At 38.0% G+C, this 20,877-nt stretch overlaps 1 protein-coding gene across 1 annotated transcript; it reads left to right on the plus strand.

Annotated features, from left to right (window-relative positions):
- Positions 1–548: 548 nt before the first annotated feature.
- Positions 549–20,253, plus strand: LOC142334497 (acylglycerol kinase, mitochondrial-like). The gene is made up of 4 exons (XM_075382578.1): positions 549–1,007; positions 10,828–10,953; positions 15,090–15,210; positions 19,304–20,253. Exons 1-4 carry the CDS (start codon positions 786–788, stop codon positions 20,215–20,217), a joined length of 1,383 nt encoding a protein of 460 aa, XP_075238693.1. The 5' UTR covers positions 549–785; the 3' UTR covers positions 20,218–20,253.
- Positions 20,254–20,877: the final 624 nt, after the last annotated feature.

Consider the following 20,877-nt stretch of genomic DNA (forward strand, 5'->3'; position numbering starts at 1 on the left):
AATTTTTGACTAGATTATTAGGACAAACGAGAGGCTGCCTGTTGCGAAATTCAGAAGCTTTCGCTGGTTGACAGAAAGTTTCAAGCTTATCAACTTCAGATATGAAAAGTGTTTTACATCATTTTTTGAGAAACAAATTTAGCAATTTTGTATGGATTTTTGTTTTTCAGGAAATTTTTATTTTGCAAGTTGTATGACATAACTTCTTATAGACAATGTAATAAGATATAGAAGCAAATAAACTTTTGAATTATGAGGTCAACCCGGGTTCTCCTAACTGCTTTAGAATAAAATTGTAGACATGATACCGTTCTACTGAAAGTTGTCAACATTTTAGTATTTTAAACTGTTGAATTTTTGTTGAGGATGAGAGCGCTAAACAGATCCGAAATTGAAAATATTCTTTAAGCTCAACTTGAAGAGCAAATGCTGAAATTTGACAAACAAATATTTGTTGTTGGGCTCCAATATCATTTAATCTGAGGGTTACCACAATGTTAGTAATATCCTAAAGAACTGAGAGAAAATAGACTCGCCCAATTAGAGGGGCGCCATTGAAGAGATCCAGTTTTCTGTGCCCCCAATTGGAGACGAGTTCTTGAATTTTTTTCAATTTCCGATGATTCGGATATGATATCAGTTCAGCACAAGTACAATGCCAGATAAACTTAAAGTTAACCACCCATCAATTAATTCAAATTTCAACATTCCAATTTCATTTTGAGCCTAATGGGTGTGAAATATTCTGTGCATATATTGCAGATATTTCAGATGGCTGCTTGATAATGATGACAACTTCACTTGGAGGTGGAATCTATACTGTGGAAAAGCCACAAAAGGTGTTTGGCTCTTTTGTGAAAGTAGGAGCAATTTGTAAGCGACACTGGAAGAAAGCGGCGATAGCTACCCCTATTGTTGGTTTTCTGTTAAACCTTGGCTACAATAGATATCAAGAAGAACTCATGGTAGTGGAAGCATGTAAACGAGCCAAAAAGTTCGGGCAACAGGTAAGATAAATGGCCAATATAAGGCTACTGCCAATTTATCGGGTTCTGCTTTTTTAGCCCGATTCATTTGACTCCTCATATTTTAACGTCATATATTTTCACTCCGCAAAAAATTCCCCGAAACTGTTTCTTCAAACCCTTCGAATCTCTAATGGTGATTATTAATCCGTGAACTCCATGCCTACGTTTTCCTTATTTGGAATATTTCTAGTATCAATTTTATGAAGAATAAAACTCGGGGTATAATCAGGGTCAGACTAATAGGGGTGAAAATTAGTGTATCACCATCATTGGATTTAAACAAGGCCGGTGTGTAAAAGTGAACTCGTTAATCACTATTGTCGAAAAGAAATAATTTAGTGTGCTCATGTTACAAACGTGTGATTTCGTATGCGTTATTAATTTTTCTCAAACCACCTTTTTATAATTGTTTAATAACCGCCGGCAGCCTTGATAGTTTGATAGCCGCCGTCAGCCTCTCATCAGCTGTTATATAGGTGCTCTCCGTTTTTACCATCGAAATTATTTGGATTGTATTGGTGTGCTGACTCATTTGAAAGTCTGTTCATACCTTGTTTTGGCTTTTTCACGTCAATGAGAAGTCAAATAAGAATGGTAATTTTAATCACGCTAAAGTAGTTAAGGCAGAGGAAAAGAGTAGGAATGAGACGTGATTTTTAAAAATTACCTTTCAAGTTGAGAGAGAAATTTGTATTTGAGCAAATTTAAGGTTTTTGAAAGTTTTTTTGGAATTTTGTTTTCGATGTGTTTCTTCTTTTGAGTGCTAGCAATGTGATACATATTTGCAATAACTTGAATTCATCAACGGGCAGCTAATGTTTTTTATTTTGACACTACTTTTTGTCATAAAATATTGGTAAATATTTGATTGTTGCTCGTTTTTAATTATGAGATCTGTTGTCTTATAAATTAGTATCATTAATTAGTTGCTCTCAAACAAAGTTTGTATCAATTATGTTATTGTTGTGCTCTTGTTATGCAATTTTTCGCTTGACCGATTTTTCGTCCGACCATTTGACTTTTTGTCCTCAAAAATGGGATAAATAGGTAACGCTTGGAGGGCATTAATTTTTCTTAGAGCCTTACGCCTAAGCAATGTCTTATGAATGCAATTCAAGCAGAACTGTTTTGCGGAGGCAATTTCATGGTGTGAAGGGCTGTTTTTGATCTCTAAATTTTGGCAATGCCACACCCCAACTCAATCACCCCCGACGTTCGAGAGTAATTCGCCCGACGTTAGTTTGTTATGTTTACAAGTCTTCTGATTGCTTGCTAATGTGGCGTAATTGAACCGAGATAATAATTCGAGTTCATGGTAAGGTTTTTTTTTTACTTTGACACTATTTGATCTCGAAAATTTTTGGAGTTTTGCGAGTAACTGTTTTACTTTTCGTTGTCTTATCATTTGATCTCATTGTGTCATTTCAAAGCTAATGATTCATATGATTTTGTCACTAATCGTTTTCAAGAATTGTTATCGATTTTTTAATGTTGCGATTTCTATTGTCCACGTTGTTTTCGTATCTCTTATTGTCATTATTGACAGGTCTCATTTGTTGCTAAGGATGCCTATGCGTTTTGGCTTTATATATCTTATACGCTGTTGTTTGAAAAAATTTTAGTGATTTTTTGGGTATTGGTACTATTTGTTGTACTTATTGCTGTCTTATCACGCAATCTCATTATTCAGATGTTTCATTGGTTGATGATGATGATTTCGTGATTCTGAATAAATTATTTGATGATTAATGTATGCTTTCTGTTAGAATTTCGATCAAACTATAGTCTTAAACTTAGTGAGAATTAGAAAGAAAGTTTGACTTACCAGATTAGAAAGACAAGCAATTTGATTTTGATCAAAGAAATTATATAAATGAATCGTCAAGAAATGGTGCTGAGAATCAATATTCGGTTCAAATTGGTGAATCTAGATAACTATTATTAGAGTTAGATTAATTGATGTAAAATCTTCCCAGCATGTATTAAATGATGATGATATCTCCGGAAGTGTGAATGAATTCTCAGAAAAGTGCAAATGCATTCCATTTATGGTTCCCTTTGCGACTGATTTGCAGAAGCAAACCATATTGGGTAACCTTTGCGACCCCCACTATAAATCACGGTGCTAAGATTAGTTTTGTATCTTGACTTTTTCACACTGATAATGGGTATATATACAGCTGATTTTTGAGTCCTTTTTCATCCCCAAATTAAAATCACCATCTTGATCTAATAATCAGATCTCTCCTGTAAATCTCTAAATTCTACTGTAAAATATCATTTTGTTATTCTCTCATTTTTGAGAAATTAATTCTTTTACTTAGTTAAAAACGCTTTTTATTCCGCTTGCGAATGTCCATAACCCAACAGGTTATGGGCCCAGCAATTTTCTAAGTCATAAAATTAATTTCCAAAACAAAACTAATTTGTTGTTGACAGTCATAATCCTTTTCTGCTTAGTACCTTTTCTTTTCACAACTGTTTTGCCTGCTCAAACTTCAATGGATCAACAGACAGTGAAGCTGCTGACCTACACAGGAAAGGCACAGGACTTTCCAATCTGGAGCACAAGATTTGTGGCGATGATGCAGACGAAGGGACTCTACAAATCACTACTGGGGACAGAGGAGCAACCCAATGAGCCTGCGCCACTGGCCAATGGGGCAACCAATGATGAAAAGAAGAACCACAAGGTGCTGAAGGATGCATATGAGAAGGAAGTTGCAGACATCAAGGAGAAACGGAACAATGTGTGGTGCCATCTGGCACTGACTCTAGATGCAACAACCCTCATGCTGATGAGACATGACTGTGTGGGAGATGACGGCATTGGAGATGGAGCAAAGGCTTGGAAGCTTTTGCAAGAGAGATTTCAGAGTGTGGAGACGCCGACAGTGGTGACTTTAGTGGCACAGCTTGCTCGACTGCAGCTCGAGGATTCTGAGGATTTGGACAGCTTCTTCATCAGAGGACAGGAGTTGCTCACAAGGCTACAAGAAGCAGGGGAAGCAGTCTCAGAGACCCTCTTCAACGCCTTGGTCCTCAATGGTCTGCCAATGAGGTATGAAAGTTTTGTAATACAGGAAAGCTTCAACCCGGCAACGAACTTCACAGAGTTGAGAAAAAGGCTGCAGAACTTTCATGAGAGCACGGTGCAGAGACACAATGGACAAAGTGGTTCAGTGGCACTGGCAGTGAAGCGTGACTTCAAGAAGGGACCCAAGAAAGGAAACTGCTTTGTGTGTGGGATCCCTGGACACTTTGCCAAGGACTGCAGGAAGAAGGAGACAGCACAATGCAGCAAGTGTGGTGAGAAGGGTCACCTAGACAGGGCATGCAAGAGACAAAGAGATGGAGGCAAACATGAGTCAGTGGCAATGGGTCCAACATTGGCTACACCAGACGAGGAATGCTGGGCAGCTCTTACCCAGTGGAAGACAGCAGGCATGCTAGTGGACAGTGGTTGTACAGATCACATAGTGACGAACATCGATGCGTTTCTGGACTTTGTGCCCATTCAATCAGTGGTCAGAAATCCCAACGGAGAGGCTTCCAGAGTGGTGGGCAGAGGCTGTGTGAGGATCAGCATACCCTCAAACAAAGGGGAATTCCAATGCGAACTCAAAAATGTTCTGTGTGCGCCGGACTATTCTTCAAACCTTCTATCAGTCTCAAGATGCACGGAGTGGGGACATAGCTTCACTTTCGAGAGAGGAAACAGCTGCATGAAACTCCAGAAGGGAATTCGGCTAAAACTAACACAAGAAAATAATTTGTTTTACTTACCCTGCAGCGTTCTAGAATTCAAGATGAGTTCCAACAGCGTGAAACTTGACAGTGCAAGGAAGTGGCACAGACGATTGGGTCATTTGAATCAAGCGGATGTGGTCAGGAATGCACCAGAGACAGTGGGGGAACTCGATGATGTATGCAATGTGTGTGCATTGGCCAAGATCACAAAGACTCCAGTACCAAGAGTGGCAGAGACCCAAGCAGAAGAGAAGCTGGAGAGGGTGTTCACAGACGTGATGGGACCTTTCAGAGTAGAGTCACTGTCAGGGTTCCGGTTCTGCATAGTGTTTGCAGACCAATACACGAAGTTTGTGTTTGTGGACTTGCTTAAGGCAAAGAGTGAAGCACTGGCCAGCCTGAAGAATTTTGTTCTCAGTGTGGGGACGCCCAAGAAGCTGAGGCAAGACAATGCGAAGGAGTTTCTCTCAGAGCAGTTTGAGACGTACTGTTTAGATGCAGGCATTCTACAGGAAAAGACCATACCAGAAACGCCACAACAGAATGGGTTAGCTGAGAGGTGCAACAGGACACTGCTGGAGATGGCAAGATGTTTGCTCATTGACTCAGGACTTCTCAAGATGATGTGGGGAGCAGCAATTCTTCACGCAGCAAGGATCAGAAACTTGGTTGTGAGACGAGGAGAAGAAAAATGCCCAGCAGAGCTGATGAGAGGTATAAAACCTAAGCTTTCAATTAGTAAATTATCTATTTTTGGTTGCACAGTCTTCATGAGGAAGAGGGACAGAGAAGTCAGCAAACTTGAACCCAAGGCACTGGAAGGAAAGTTTGTGGGTTACACTGAAGGAGAAAACGGATACCTGGTGTACATACCCAACACACGCAAGGTGATGGCAGTTCGAGATGTGATCATCAAGGAGTCTGAAGTGGGCTCAATCCCTGACAACAAAGAAACGGCGGACCTACTAGATGATGGGTCGGAACTGGGAATCTGCCACCCAGATGATGGTCATCAAGACGATGACAACAGAGAACGACAGGACACATCTACTGCAATAAAGGAGGAGTGGCATGACGCAGGGAGCGTGAATACTCAAGAAACAACACAGACAAGAGGCCTCGGATGTTGGAGAAACAGCACTAGATGAAGAATCTACTGCAACAAGAGGGAGTCACAGAGACTCAGATTCACTGGAAGACAGTGACACAGAAGACTTCTCACAGTTAGAGACAGTTGGCTTCAATGAAGATGCACTGGAACACGCGGACAGAGCGGAGCCCAGACGAGGGACACGAGCAAGGAATGTTCCGCAATTTTTTGGAGAAGTCAGGACCCATCTTGCTGTGACTGAGGGCGACTATGTTGAACCCAAAACAGTCTACGAAGCCAAGCAAGGTGACGATTGGGACCAGTGGCACCGGGCAATGAAGGACGAGGTCAAGGCACTCCAAGACAACGAGACTTGGAACCTAGTGAGACCACCCACAGACAGGGACGTCATACCGGGCAAATGGGTTTACAAAGTGAAATTGGGACCCAGTGGTCAAGTGGACAAATACAAAGCGCGCTATGTGGCGAAAGGCTTCAAACAAGTGGAAGGACTGGACTACTTTGAGACTTTTGCGCCTACCTGTAAGCCAGAGACATTCAGGATTCTACTTCAGCTATCAGCGAAGCAAGGCCATGTGATGCACCAATTTGATGTCAAGACTGCTTTCCTGCACTCACCAATCGAGGAAGAAGTGTATCTGGAACAGCCACAGGAGTTTGTAAAACGCGGATCAGATGGGGAGAAGTTAGTATGTCGACTAAATAAATCAATTTATGGTTTGAAACAGGCTGCTAACAACTGGTACAAAGAGCTGGCAAACTTCCTACTGAGACAGGGGTTCACCAGAAGCAGGAACGGTCACTGCTTGTTCGCAAGATCAGAAGCAGAGGATCACACCTTCATCTTGGTCTGGGTTGACGACATCATAGTAGCATCAAGAAGTATGACAGTGGTCTCTGATGTCAAGAAGGCGCTAGAAGCAACCTTTCACATGGAAGACAGAGGGAGACTACACTGGTTTCTGGGTCTAAGAATCAGACGAGAAGAGGGCAAAGTCACAGTCGACCAAGAACGCTACATAGAAACAATGCTTGAGCGGTTTCAAATGGATCAATGCAAACCCTCAAGAACTCCAGCTGATTTGAATTTGAAACTTCAGACAGCACAGAACGGAGACGAAGAAGTGGACCAGAGGATCTACAGAAGCTTGGTTGGATCACTTCTGTATCTGGCCAAACAGACGAGGCCAGACATCATGTTCACAGTCAACATTCTGTCCAGACACATGAATGCACCTACCAATCAACACTGGATGTGCGGAAAACGACTTCTGCGATATCTTCAAGGTTCAAAAGGTTTAAAACTTACTTACACAAAAGAGGCTAGTTATGATTTAGTGGGGGAAAGTGATGCAGACTGGTCTGGAGACGTGAACGACAGAAAATCAACAACGGGCTATTACTTCAAGCTCAACGGACGTGGCGCAGCACTCAGCTGGGGTGTCAAGAAGCAGGCCACAGTTGCTCTTTCTTCATCAGAAGCAGAATATCAGGGCATGGCAGCAGCAGTTCAGGAAGCACTCTACCTGAAACAACTTCTAGAGGATTTTGGTATCCAACAGAAACGTCCAATAGCAATTGGAGAAGACAACCAAAGTTGTATCAGACTCTGCCAAAACCCAGTCATGTACAAAAGGAGCAAGCACATCGAAACAAAGTTTCACTTCATCCGGGACAAAACGGAGGATGGGACTATTTCAATTCATTACGTTCCTACAGACAAAATGGCAGCGGACATCTTCACAAAGTCCTTACCCGTTTCGAAAGTGGAAACATTCAGAGCAGTTTTGATGGGAACAGACTCTACGCAATCAGCTCAAGTCTGAGTGGGGGTGTTAGAATTTCGATCAAACTATAGTCTTAAACTTAGTGAGAATTAGAAAGAAAGTTTGACTTACCAGATTAGAAAGACAAGCAATTTGATTTTGATCAAAGAAATTATATAAATGAATCGTCAAGAAATGGTGCTGAGAATCAATATTCGGTTCAAATTGGTGAATCTAGATAACTATTATTAGAGTTAGATTAATTGATGTAAAATCTTCCCAGCATGTATTAAATGATGATGATATCTCCGGAAGTGTGAATGAATTCTCAGAAAAGTGCAAATGCATTCCATTTATGGTTCCCTTTGCGACTGATTTGCAGAAGCAAACCATATTGGGTAACCTTTGCGACCCCCACTATAAATCACGGTGCTAAGATTAGTTTTGTATCTTGACTTTTTCACACTGATAATGGGTATATATACAGCTGATTTTTGAGTCCTTTTTCATCCCCAATTTAAAATCACCATCTTGATCTAATAATCAGATCTCTCCTGTAAATCTCTAAATTCTACTGTAAAATATCATTTTGTTATTCTCTCATTTTTGAGAAATTAATTCTTTTACTTAGTTAAAAACGCTTTTTATTCCGCTTGCGAATGTCCATAACCCAACACTTTCTTTTCCTTTTAACTATTTCTAGTGCTGCGTAATTTTGGCCAATAAGTTAGCTTAACTTTTAACTTATATTTTCATTGACTGTATACCGTAATTGTAGCCCCCTTCCTCTGCGTTCATCTACATTTGACTGCCCCTCCTGTCAAAGCGGTTCAGGCGGACAATCAATTTTATTAGAAATGCTACCATCAAATTGTCCATTGCCGTAATTTTCAATATTTAACGACACTTCCGCAAGCAGTAGTGCTATGGTGAAGTATACCAAAAAACCGTTCAAGCCTAAAATAGAGATACTTTTCGGGAAGCGTAAATTAGGGGTGCTAACTGAGGAACGTCATTTGGTCATGGTTTCCATTATTCGGTCATGATCTCCTTTTATTCTGGTTTCAATTTGATTGAAGGTCAAGTGAGTATTGGCCAATGGTGGTTATTTTCTAGCAATGTTTTATTAATAGCCGCGAAGCGATAGCGGCTATTATTGGGGATAACGTAGTTTTTACAATCCAAGAATTGGATTGTTTTGATGCTCTGTCTTTTTTTATTTTAAGATGTAAGATGTATCTTATTTTTTTATCTTAAGATGTAAGATGTTTTCACACCTTTTTTATGACTTTGAGCCTTAAAACCGGGATAAACAGGTAAAGCTCAGCGGGCATCAAATTTCATTAGAGGCTTTGGCCGCGTTTAGTAGTCATTCAAGTACTTGGAGTGGTGAAGCTACTGGGTAGGCCGTAATTCAAGGTTAAAAGGTCATTTTTTGGAGTTTTTTTAGCCCAAATTGTTGCAATTTTTTTTGCATTTTTTGTCATTTTTCGTATTTTTTTTACCAGGCTGAAATTGAGGTTTGTAAAAGCTGATAAAGATCTTTTGCAAGGTTGTTTTGCTAATAGTTTACTGAAATTTTTTATTGCACATGGAATGGGTTCCAACATTTTAATATCACATTTTTACCAACCTTTTTTTAAAGTTGCTTTTTTGAAAATTTTTGTTGCATAGTTTCTAGTAGTAATGGGGAATGGGTTTCAAGATTTTAATATTACAAGTTTCAGCGATTTTCAAATTGCAGTTTTTTTCTTCAAGTTTCTGAAGTTTTAGTATTTTTCCTCAGTGGCCAGGGAAACTCCAATAGGGTCTGCTAGTATGTTTTGCATAGTCTTTATTGGCGATAAAATTTCAATTTTTTAATATCGCAAATGTGCGCAATTTTTTAAAATAAAGCTTGCAATTTGAAATTTTTTATTGTCTTCAAAGTTTTTGAATTTTTGTGTCATTTTCTGAAATTAACGTTTTTTAGTGGTCAACGAAAGTTTTTAAATGTTGCAGACAAGTTACATGACAGAACTGCAGAGATCAAAGATGGTTTTGAAACTTTTTCCAGCCATATTTTTTGAACTTTTTAAGTTTTCACTTCTCATTTTTTGAAACATTTGTCATGTTTAGTGGCAAATTAATCTCTGTCAAGGCTATTGCTTTCAGTTTAAAAGCTTCAAGTGTTTTAGCAATGAATTTTTTGTTTAGTTTGTTTGATTCTTTTAGTTTTTCAACTTTTCAGATTTTGTCTTTTTGGCTGGGATTGTTCAATTGATCTGCTGCTCAGGTACAGTAGGTCTGTTTTTCATTCAGTTCCTTGGATTGTATTTCAGGAATTGTCCTGTTATGTTTTTAATTCGTCTTAATTCATCGATGACTCTTGCGACCTGACTTCTTGGAACTGAATTTTTCAATATCAATGATTTCTACTGCTTTGCAGTTGAGATTGGTGTGCGTGACGTTGTTTGTTCTGCTTTTAGTTTATTTGCGTGACTTACTCACAATAATGACTTCTGAACTCGCTTAATGAATTTTAAATTTCATGAACATTTACTACTTAAAAGGTCAATAGGGTCTACTAAAGGACTGGTGGTCAATCTGTCTATCTTATTTCTTTAGTTGCTTCAATTCATGGAATGCGACACGCGTCTATCGCGGCTATTTTCTGGCAATCTGCCGGGTTTGTTTACTTTTGAAAGTTCATATTTTTCGCGGCATCTTTCAAAAAGCTTTTTATTAGTCTTAACCCGATTTGTTTGTTGCATGAATTGGTTAAGAATCTGATGTCCCACGTAAATACTATTGCTTGTGTTTTCTATTTTTCCGAGACTTTGCATTAAAATAATTTTTTTTCTGCTAAAATTACTTGTTAGTGAACTAAAAATTATTAGACTTTTCGACCCATTATAAAGTTTGAAAAGAAATGGCGTCGTGTTCATTTGTCATTAGTTGGTTTTATTTGATATTAAATTGCCTAGGTTTATTACGAAATGTAGTAGGCAGCCTTTCCCAGACAGTAATTTAAAGAGTAATTTAATTCGAATCTAGAGTAGTGATTGTTGTATATCTGAACAATAACTAAGGCAAATTCATTGTGAAAAAAAATTGAACGTAAATGTATGCCTATTAAGGTATCAAACGATGACATAGGTTCTTAAACAAATCATGAACTAAATTGTTTCAGAGACTGAGATCTGCTTTCGAGAAGCAGAAGAAAGTGACACTATTTGTGAATCCTTCAGCCAACAAACAGAAGTCTGTCAACCAAATTGAGAGATCTCTCCTGCCTATGATGCACCTTGCTGGCATTGTGAGTCAGTTTTTATCAAATAGTATTTCAGTCTATGCTTAATTAGTCAATGCTGTTCGCAGTTTTTCCTTAAAAGGCGGAGATCGTTGCATTTAGATTTCCATTCCTGTTAAAAAAATTGGTAACATATTATTAGCTTTTTCAATCAACCCGTGCTCTTTTTGATCTACCCAACTTTCTGGACAATTGCGGGAACAGAATATAAGAGATACGGACCTCTACTATTTAAGGCATGCTCGACGCTCATACAAGCTTTGTTTCGTGTTCAAAATTCTGATGTGAATACAAAGTAGAGCTAGCCTGTTCCGTGCCCAGTGTGACTAAAGAAACCGCTAGACTTTGCCGTTTTTAATTGATTCTAAATGGATTTTTGCAGACTGTAGATTGTAGTCCCGCCATGAATCAATATGTGCGTTAAGAATTTGACTTTGAAGTGGAAAATACACCACAGACGGTACAATTATATCTTTCAATTGCTATCAGTTTGCCTTGAAAGAACATTGCATTTATTCTCAGTAGATTGTGTTTCTACTGCAGCAAAGAACTTAGGGATCTATTTTGTTAGCCCCCCCCCCCCCCCCCGAGTTTTTTTTATGTCCTCTCCAATTACATATCTGCTTTTATACAGCACGTTGCTATGTTGTAAAAATATCACGTGCGACTGGGAGCGTAAAAGTTATATGCCCACTAAGCTGGGGGGGGGGGGGGGGCAGAATAGATCCGAAATTTAATTTTTGGCCATAATGTTGCACTGTTGTATAGTTGTTTCAGAGGGTGGGGGGTAGTGGTTGTTCAGGAACTATACAATCTACTACGCGTTTTTCCATGCAGCAAATTTCGACCAGATTATTGTTTCCCGCTCTAGGTTTTGGGTGGTATCGATAACTACGTTGAAGGGATTTTAGATCTCAGTGACTTATCGTGGTTTAAAATTGTTTGCTCATTTTCAAACAATTTTTTTAGCCACATGTATTGGGTTTAATATAACTAAAGTAACATAAATCCTTTGTGGCTTTGAATTAGTTTTAAAAGGCTACAGGCGCGAAAAGCAACCATTTGCCGCCGCCGACAAAAGTATTGAGCTCTGACGATTGTTACTGCGTCAATATAATCTGATATTTTTCAAACTAGCGAAAAAATTGTATATGTTTCACCGTTCAACTTATAGTTACGATTGAATGTTAAAGTTATTGATAACTAAATTACAGAAATATGCATTTCTATTATTGTAGCGTCATAAGAGTTCGCAATTAATAGAAGAGTTAGGAGTTAATGAAAGAGTTCGGAGTTAATAAGAGTTCGGAGCTCTAAGCTACTTGATTCAAATCTGACTACGCATTTTACGCGAGCATTTTTTTTACTCTTTGATGAGATTTCCGTTTACTCACATAAGAATGTTCAAAGCGCTGTAAAATAACGCGAGCCATATCATTTCGCGAAATGCAACAAAAAAAACTAAAAGATGCTAGGTGGGAGCGTTAACCGGCCGCCGATTTATTGAGTACATTCGGCAATTCTTTTCGCGCTTTCTTGGAGGTTCGATTTTCTAATAGTTGCTTCGCGAACAGTGTCTCAATAATATGAAATCATTGCTATGAGAGAAAGGCTACTAAGTATCAAAGAGGGTGATTGTTGAAAGATCGCAGAAGTATCACTTCATATTTTCTGAGGCGTATGTTTACTTTTTTTAAGTACTACCAGGCTGTTCTCTAGAATTTCATCATCACTTTTCCGTTCAATGTTTTCCAGGATTTTCGGCATAGTTTTTAAATACCATTGTCACCATTTTTCAAGCTTCCGATTCTTGAGGGTTAGCAAGAATCAGACGGCTTGTTTTATCTCTGATGATTTCTTCACGAGCAATTTTCAACGTTTAAAAGCTGTTTATTAGTCCTGATTGTCTTTATGCGATTTTTCGCCTCATCGTTTTTTTTCTGCTGACAGTTTCACTTTGTCTCCTCAAAAACGGGATTAACAGGTAAAGCTCTTAGTATTAGGTTCTCTTAAATCTTACGGCTCAGTCTCTAAGTCTCTAGTATGCGCTCCACTGAAACTAACCACGCTTATCACCCACCACCCTTCCCCAATCCCTCCCTCACCCCATGTTTACCCCACCCACTCGCCTTGCTTGCTCCCCATCTCACCCCACCTCACCCCCTGATTGAAGCTAAAGCTAGCCTCGCTAACCCGCAGCTAGCTACTGACGAAGCCAAATATGAACAATAACCCAAAAAATCTGATAAAATTTTGACTCCAACTCAATTTTCAGAAAACCGTGTGGTACAAATGGTTTCCGTTCAATTAAATACTACTCTAATTATTGAAAAAATTAAAAGCGCAAAAACAGAAGAAATTTGGAAAACATTTTAAGGTTAGACAAAAACAGGCTAAAGTTTCAATAATGTCTTTTGACAGAAGTAACTTAAGATTAAATCAAAGATTACCAGAGCTACCAGAAATATTTACTTCAGCCATGAAAGAAGCTCCCTATATACTAAAATCTTGGAATCGAGGAATGGAAACAAAAGCATTCAAATACTTATGAAAGGAAAAAAAATAAAATGGCTGAGTCTTTAATATCTTTAAGTCTAATAAATAATATATGGTCAAAAGGAATCCCAAATGTACCATAGCTTGTTAGCATAGCAAATTAGACATGATAGGAACCACTTCAGCCAAAAAAAAGTTGAGTTAAAACCTTGAATTTATTTTGAGAAAGCCGCAGCCGTACATGATCAAAAAATTTAGCTGGTGTATCCCAACTTTCGTATCAGAGGCAGTTAAATTGTGTTACAGAACCAGTCAGCTGATTATAAAATACCACCATAACACTTTCAAGTCGTTTTTGTTTCGACCTGCGTCCTCAAGGAAGTTCGTACTTATCTGCCCAGTTCTTGACGGAATTTAATTGTTTTCAAACTTGCATAGCCGTATGTTACGGTATCTATGCGCTCGGTATTGTAGAACGTAACTAGAGATTTTTGAAGGAGGCTATACTTCCAGTTGTAGCAAGCTTCACAAAACTGTTTGAAAAGACCTCAGACGAAATTTTTTGTCGCACAAAAAGTTGACCTGTCTTTTAATTTTTGCTTTTATTCAAATTAATCATCGATCTCGCGAATATTCTTGTAAATGCTGGGATTAATTCTATTTCTATTTAGAATAGTTGAGTCCTTTGCATTTAGTTTAAGTAGTTCAGTGTAATTGAATAAATTAAAATTTCAGTACTGCTAGGCCAAGTTTGTCTGTTCTTAGACTGTTTGCTGACCAGCACTATACTTTCTACATTTTCCTTCTGACATAATAAATATCATTATTACATGTTTGCATGAAATTTTTCTGCTAGAAAATGGAGGTTCAAAATTAAATCAGTAGTAATTGTTTCTTAGTAAATCAATACTTCGAACCGTAAGTCGAACTGTATTCTTTTAGGTCATTTAAAGAGTGATTAGTTGTGCTGGAGTACAACTAATGGCTGCTGCAACTAAACGGCCGCACGGGTTTTATTGTTGGCTGTGAAATAAAAATTAAACAACTGATTAACTAGGAAATAGCTGTTTAGTTGAAATAGTCGCAAGCTGAGACAATAATGCTGTGAAATGCCACTCAGGTATTGTTATTTTTAATTGCTCTCAAACGAAGTTGGTAGCAATTATATTAGTCCTGCCGGTCTTTTTTATGCGATTTTTCGCGTGCGTGACCGATTTTTCTTCTGATCCATTTGACTTTTTGTCCTCGAAAGCGGGATAAACAGGTAGCGTCCAGAGGGCATTAAGTTGTCTTAGAGCCCTACAGAAACTGTTTTGGAGACTTATACTTATGGTGTGAATTGGGGTTCTTAGAGGTTGACCACCCCCCCCCCCCTCAACCCCCCACAACACATCAGCCCCCTCTCACTTCACCCCCCCCCAATCCACACCTTGCACATCGTTCTGGCTGTAAGGGACCCCCCCCCCCCTCCCGGGTTCACTCCATGTTTGCAAAAAATTTAGTGCATTGTTCAGTTTCTAATGGAGGACATACATATTCCGAGACAAAATTACAATCTGGAGCAGTGGTCAATGCTGTTTTACTTCTGATGTTAAGTAGAGTATGTTTCGGTGCATTATTGAAGTGAATGTTGTGTTGTGTCGTAGGATGTGAGGGTGGTGAAGCTGGAGAACGAGGGTGAGGCGAAGGAGTTGGTGTCTGCCTCTGATGACAGTGAGGCGATTGCAGTGGCAGGAGGAGATGGAACTGTCACCGAAGTTCTCACAGGTTACAATTAAACTTTTTCAGAACCTGTCGGCCACTGTCTTAAAACTGGGCCTTTCCCAATACGAACCCCTGGCAAAACTTTAGCCCATTCCTTGCGGCAAAATACAGTAATAAGTTAACGTTGGCTATAGATTGCAGTCTCAACAGGGAGGCTCGCGCGTCTGTTCTTTGGCACAAATAAATCCGACCTTTCACTTAAACGGATAATCAGATGATAGACATCGTCTCCATCAACTCTTTAAAAAATAGAAGAAAATTATGCTAATGTTAAACACACGAACTTTAACCAATAGGAAATGACAAAGCTGACAAAAATCAAGAATGGATACCAAAATTAGCAAATAAATTTTAATTAAACAGCAGCTTTGTCAAAGCCATTAAAATCAATAGCTAGGCTACTGTACCGTCAAGGAACTAGAACTGCATTTCAGTTGAATTAATGCCACATTTTAATAATTGCGCAAAGTAAACAAACCGCAATAAGGGCTTGTAAAACTGAAAAATAGCTCCTTTTAATCGCAGAATGAAATATGAAACCCACCCCCCCCCCCAGCTTAGTGGGTGGATATTAGTTTAACATGATAATTTACTCAGTAATAGCACGTGCTCTGTAACTGGGGGAGCATAACGTACTGGAGGGCACAAACGGAAGAGATCCAAATAACTAACAGATACAAAAATGCGTGCGAAATTGATACAAAAATGCGTGTGTTCCAAAATATGCATTCTGAAGGTCATCACAATCAAAAATTGTCCGCTAAAACTCTTCTGCTAGTCAAACGAAGCGTGATTAAATAAAGCAAACAGTCTGTTAGAAATAAAAAGGTAACGAAAACGGCAAAATATTCGAACATATGTCAGAAGCTTAAACAATACGGATTTTAATTTAAAGAAACCCTTTTCTGTTAAAAGAGGGAATGACACCATTCGGGGGGTGGGGGCAGCAATACATCATTGAAAAAGCCATTGCGTTGTTTATTAATAGCCGCCGTCATTTTCTCAACAGCTAATATTTAAGCGCTCTCCTTTTTAAGATCTGATCACACTTTTTTGCGATTTTTGAAGTAAAAAATTTTGATCACACTGCTAAAACGTGAGATTTGGCGAAAAGGCGAGTAGTTTTTTTTCAGTTCAACTAGCAAGATTTTAACTTTATTAATCCTTTCGCAAGATGTTTTGAAAAGCTCTGATTTTTTGCAAACCTCTCATCTCGCCAACCCTTTGCAAAAATGTCTACGTTGTAGGAGCTTGCGATTGATGATGCTGATGTCTTCTTCCAATCAATGCTCGTTATTTTGACTTTGATTTTTACTGTTTTTTTTTCGAGTTTTGTTTGATTTTTTCTAAATGGTTTTACCAATCTATTCATAGTCCATTCTGGGTCTTGTATTTTTTTGTTTAGTCAATGAAAATTATTTTAATTGTGCCAGGACTTGTCCTGCTATATTTTTTATTTCGCTTTACCTTTTGAGAACATTTTTCGTTTACAAGTTTCGATATTCACGTTTGACTTGTGACTTACCTCACTCACTGTTTCAACTGAATGGATTTTAAATTCTTTCACACAATGAATTACGCATTGTAATGAATACGGCCAGTGTCAAAAGAGCGAATTCAAACGAAATGGGATAAATCGATAAAGCTCGGTCATTAGGTCATATGGCATTAGGTTATCAAACTCCATTATAGCGATTGCTAGTTTTAAGCTTAATAGCTTTCAGTTTAGAAGCTGAAATAATTATAGTTTTAGAGTATAACTGAAACTGAGCACATAATTAGAGCATTTTTCGAAACTTAAGAAACAATAAGATATTTTGCGGCAATTCGCCAGCTATGTTCTCCTTGAAGTTTTGTTGCAAACCGATGATGGGTGGTAATATTATAAATTGTCTAGTAACTTTTGGTTTTTAAATCCGTCGAGTGTCAGTGAAGCTCGAAAAGAGGTGTTTGCGTCAACATGTTGAGCAAAAAAACAGTGGCTTTTGCTTACACATGATTTCGTGAGTGAACGATAAAATTAGGTGCGAGAAATTGTTTTACGCTCAGCTAGATTAATTCTGATTTTCATGCGTATTTTGCGTTATTGTACGAGTAGGAGCCTTTTGGGCCAATATTAATTATATACTAGACATGATACAATTTTGAGATAGCTTGTTTTTGTTTGCTTCTTCAGACATATTTACGGTTTTTTCCTGCTTCTTCAGATTAGTTGTTTCTGCTTATTTAAAAGTGTTCAATGGGTGTAATTTTCAAGAGGTGATATTTGAAAACTAGGCCAATAGAACAGTTGTCTCCTCTTTTTAAGCAATTGATTTTTTGTAAATATTTCAATTGCTTGTCTATTCAATTGCAAGTCTGTGTGGATGCAACTGAATTTTTTGTAATTCTAATGACAGATTATTTTTGATAGCTACAATAGCGATTGTTGATGGGAGATATTATTCGCCTTCTCTTGGTTTTTTCAATTGTGTCATCAGGAATTTTGTTATGATCATATGACGTCACGCTGATTTAATATCTGCTGTTTTTCTCATTCATTCATTCATGCAATTTTGACTTAGCTGTATTAGTCACATCATTTTCCAACTCTTAGTTTTAGAGCGAGTTTTTTGTTGGTTCCTGTGAACAGTTTTTGGTCACACCTCACTCTCAAGGAGTCTTTTGTATAATACAATCGAAGGAGATGTGGTCAAATTAGGATATCATAATCCAATTAAATGTTAATTGAGGGTAGCTAAGCTAAACAACTCAAATTAGACAAGTTATTCAAAGTTAAATGATCTTTTTGGAACTAACTGCAGCACATTTTTTTGTTGAGAACTGGTTTGAAGCTGCAGCCTATGAATAATTTGCTTTACCTCAGAAATTTCTCATTTTATCTGTTTTGTGTTTAAACTGAACACTTTAAGGATGCTAATTGTTCAATTATTTTATTGAGTAGCTCGTAATGAGTCGAGTTAAACTTGAGTCGATTCCAGAGTCGTACCACTGTTTTCTATTTTTTTCACCCGGGTCGATTTTAGATCGGCCAACTATTTTTTGGAACAGTTACTCAAGTTAAATTTCAGACTTGTTTGTGCATTCCAGGCAACTTTGAGGCTGTAGTAAGTTTTGTTGCAGAAAATAGGTGAAATAATGGTTGACAGTAATCTCTGAAAAATTTTCCTGGAAATAAACTTTGTTTGATGCTTTATTCATATTCACAATGAACTTGTTTTGTTGGTTAGATTTATTTACTTGGCAAAGATTTGGGGGTAGAAACGAAGTTGAAAGGAAGTTCTTTTCATTTAGCTGTACCGTTACTTGATAGTTGCTACAATGCATCAAAACCCTCATCACTAAAAGTTGATATCTGAGTCGCATTCGGTCCTGGGGTAAGGGAAGAGGCACAGTGAATTGAGAACGAGGTTTTAAATCTAATTCTAGCAAAGGATTGAGCTATGGGTCAATCTGTCGGCTGTCAACAGTTTTGCTATATATACATCCGTCATCTGATAATTGTCCAACGGCAAAATTAATAGAGTATATTATTAAATCCTCAATGCAAGTTCCGTTGATTCCTTTTATCTTTCAGTTTTGATTTCCTTTTCTACATAACACGCAGAGGAGTCATGTATTTGCCACGTCAGATTTGCTTCTCTAAACTGCTCATGTGAAGCGAAGAATTGATGGCTGTTATTAGTTCCAGTATTTTTGCAGAAATGGGTTTCTGTATAGGAAAGGGAAAGGTGGGAAGTTGAACAAATTTTTGCAACATTTTTATTTTCGAGCTTGGTCTTCAATTATTCAAAAAACTGATTTTGAAGAAAGTTTGGCAATTGAAAACTTGAAATGAGCTTTTTAGTGAAAGCTTATAAGAGACATTAAGGTAGTAGCATTAACTGGCGGCAATAACCTTTCGGGATTCAGAGTGTGATTGATATGCCACGAGATATGTGATTGACGCAAAACGCAATTTGATGGATCTAAATACGGTCAATTATTTGAAGAGATCTGACGTGAAAGAAATGAGATATCTATACTCAACTATCGATATCTCAACTACTCTTGATTCTGACACTTTTGATCGGTAATATTGATGTCGTTGATGTAGGAATGATGCACAGTGACGTCAAAGTGCAACGACAACCTTTACTCATCGTTCCAGTTGGTCACCGACACAATTCTCTCTTCAAATTAATTAATCACAAAGTATTCACACCTGGCCAGACAATCCGTAACATTATAGCTGCTGGAGACTCATTTCTCTCTAGTTCCACAAAGCCTGTCAACGTCATGAAAGTTATTCCTATTTCTCCGCAGAACGACGATACAACTGCGAAAACGTACAAAAGTGTATATAGCACTGTCGGATTGTCTTTTGGACCTTATCGTGATGTTCTTGATCAAACAAATCTGAATAAGTACTGGTATTTTGGACCTCTTAAGAAGCTGTTCATTACTGCCAAAGCGAGTGTGGGATATCGGAACCAAAAGATTGCTCTCAGTGTGAAGTGGACTGAAGTGTGCGAAGGTTGCAGATTGTGCAAGGAGGAACAAATCAAAGCTGCCAAAGAGCAAATGAACTCGAGAAAACGCAGTTTGTGGGGTGGTACGACGTTAAACAAAGAAATGCTGGTAGAAGCTAACAAGGTTCTGAAGTTTGAAAAAGTTGAGAACCGCAAGTGTGCTGTAGTTCGATCTCGAATTTTGACTGAAGTTGACCATGTTGTGTTCAGGCCTTTCAAAGATGGTATTGAAATCTCCATTGCTACCGACTCAACAACAGCAGATTTTTTTACTACTTCACTTCGTAGATTTCGTGATTCAACCGCTGGCTATATGGTCCCTACTAAAGGCAGAGTGGTTACTATTAATTGCAAAGAGGTCTGGGTTGAGCCAGCATTGGACGGATCGGGTAATACTGTCAATTTTCCAAGCTGGTTTTCTCTGGATAATGAAAATTTTGAAGCTGTGCCATTTTATGCTAAATTTTGCAGAGATCAAGTTAATGTTTATAAAACCTGATTTGCGAAAGGAAAATTTACTTTTTGTGAAAACTGATATTGTTATTTAGTCTCTTAACTGAGATGTATGAAACACGTTTCCGATTTCATCGCTATGTTTGAGTTCAGATAATTTTGCTCAGCAAATTCTACGAAGTTGAACCGAAGATTAGATTAGATTAGATTTGTATCAAACGCTGTATAAAAAAGTTTAATGTATTGGTGCAATAATTGCTTGAGAGACATTCAATAAGGTCGGAACCTTTCAGGTGATGTTTCTTTTTCAAGAACATTGAACAAAATGAAGTATAACAAGAAGACCTATTCTAATTACTCCTACCAGAATTGTTTTAAAAGGAAATGGTTTCCTTGTATGTAATTATCCAAAAGTGTATGTGAAAAATTGGATGTTCTGTTTCAGATACCGTTATTAATATTTTGATTATTTTGAAGTCTACTTTTGATTATTTTGAAGTCTTTGGTAACGCATTCGCGGTATCAAAAATGACTTATTGTTTTGTCGTTTTCGCTAGGAGATTAAGTTCAGTTTTTCTAACTTAAAACACTTTTCTAATTGAATTTTATTAATCGCATGATTCAAAAAACATTCTGTCTTAAGAACCTTGGACAGCAGCTTAACTGATTCATAGAGATGATGTTCCTGTGCATTTAAAATTGTCAG

The sequence above is a fragment of the Convolutriloba macropyga genome, chromosome 1 (genome assembly GCF_964194025.1).
Source record: "Convolutriloba macropyga chromosome 1, txConMacr16.3, whole genome shotgun sequence".
In the NCBI taxonomy this organism is placed as follows: Eukaryota; Metazoa; Xenacoelomorpha; order Acoela; family Convolutidae; genus Convolutriloba; species Convolutriloba macropyga.

What these genes read in the sequence shown, in the direction of transcription:
- LOC142334497 (XM_075382578.1), top strand. Translation starts at nt 786, where the DNA reads ATGATGACAACTTCACTTGGAGGTGGAATCTATACTGTGGAAAAGCCA. An exon ending in TGATGCACCTTGCTGGCATT is followed by an intron (nt 10,954 to 15,089) that starts GTGAGTCAGTTT and finishes GTTGTGTCGTAG; the next exon opens with GATGTGAGGGTGGTGAAGCT. An exon ending in TGTCACCGAAGTTCTCACAG is followed by an intron (nt 15,211 to 19,303) that starts GTTACAATTAAA and finishes TCGTTGATGTAG; the next exon opens with GAATGATGCACAGTGACGTC.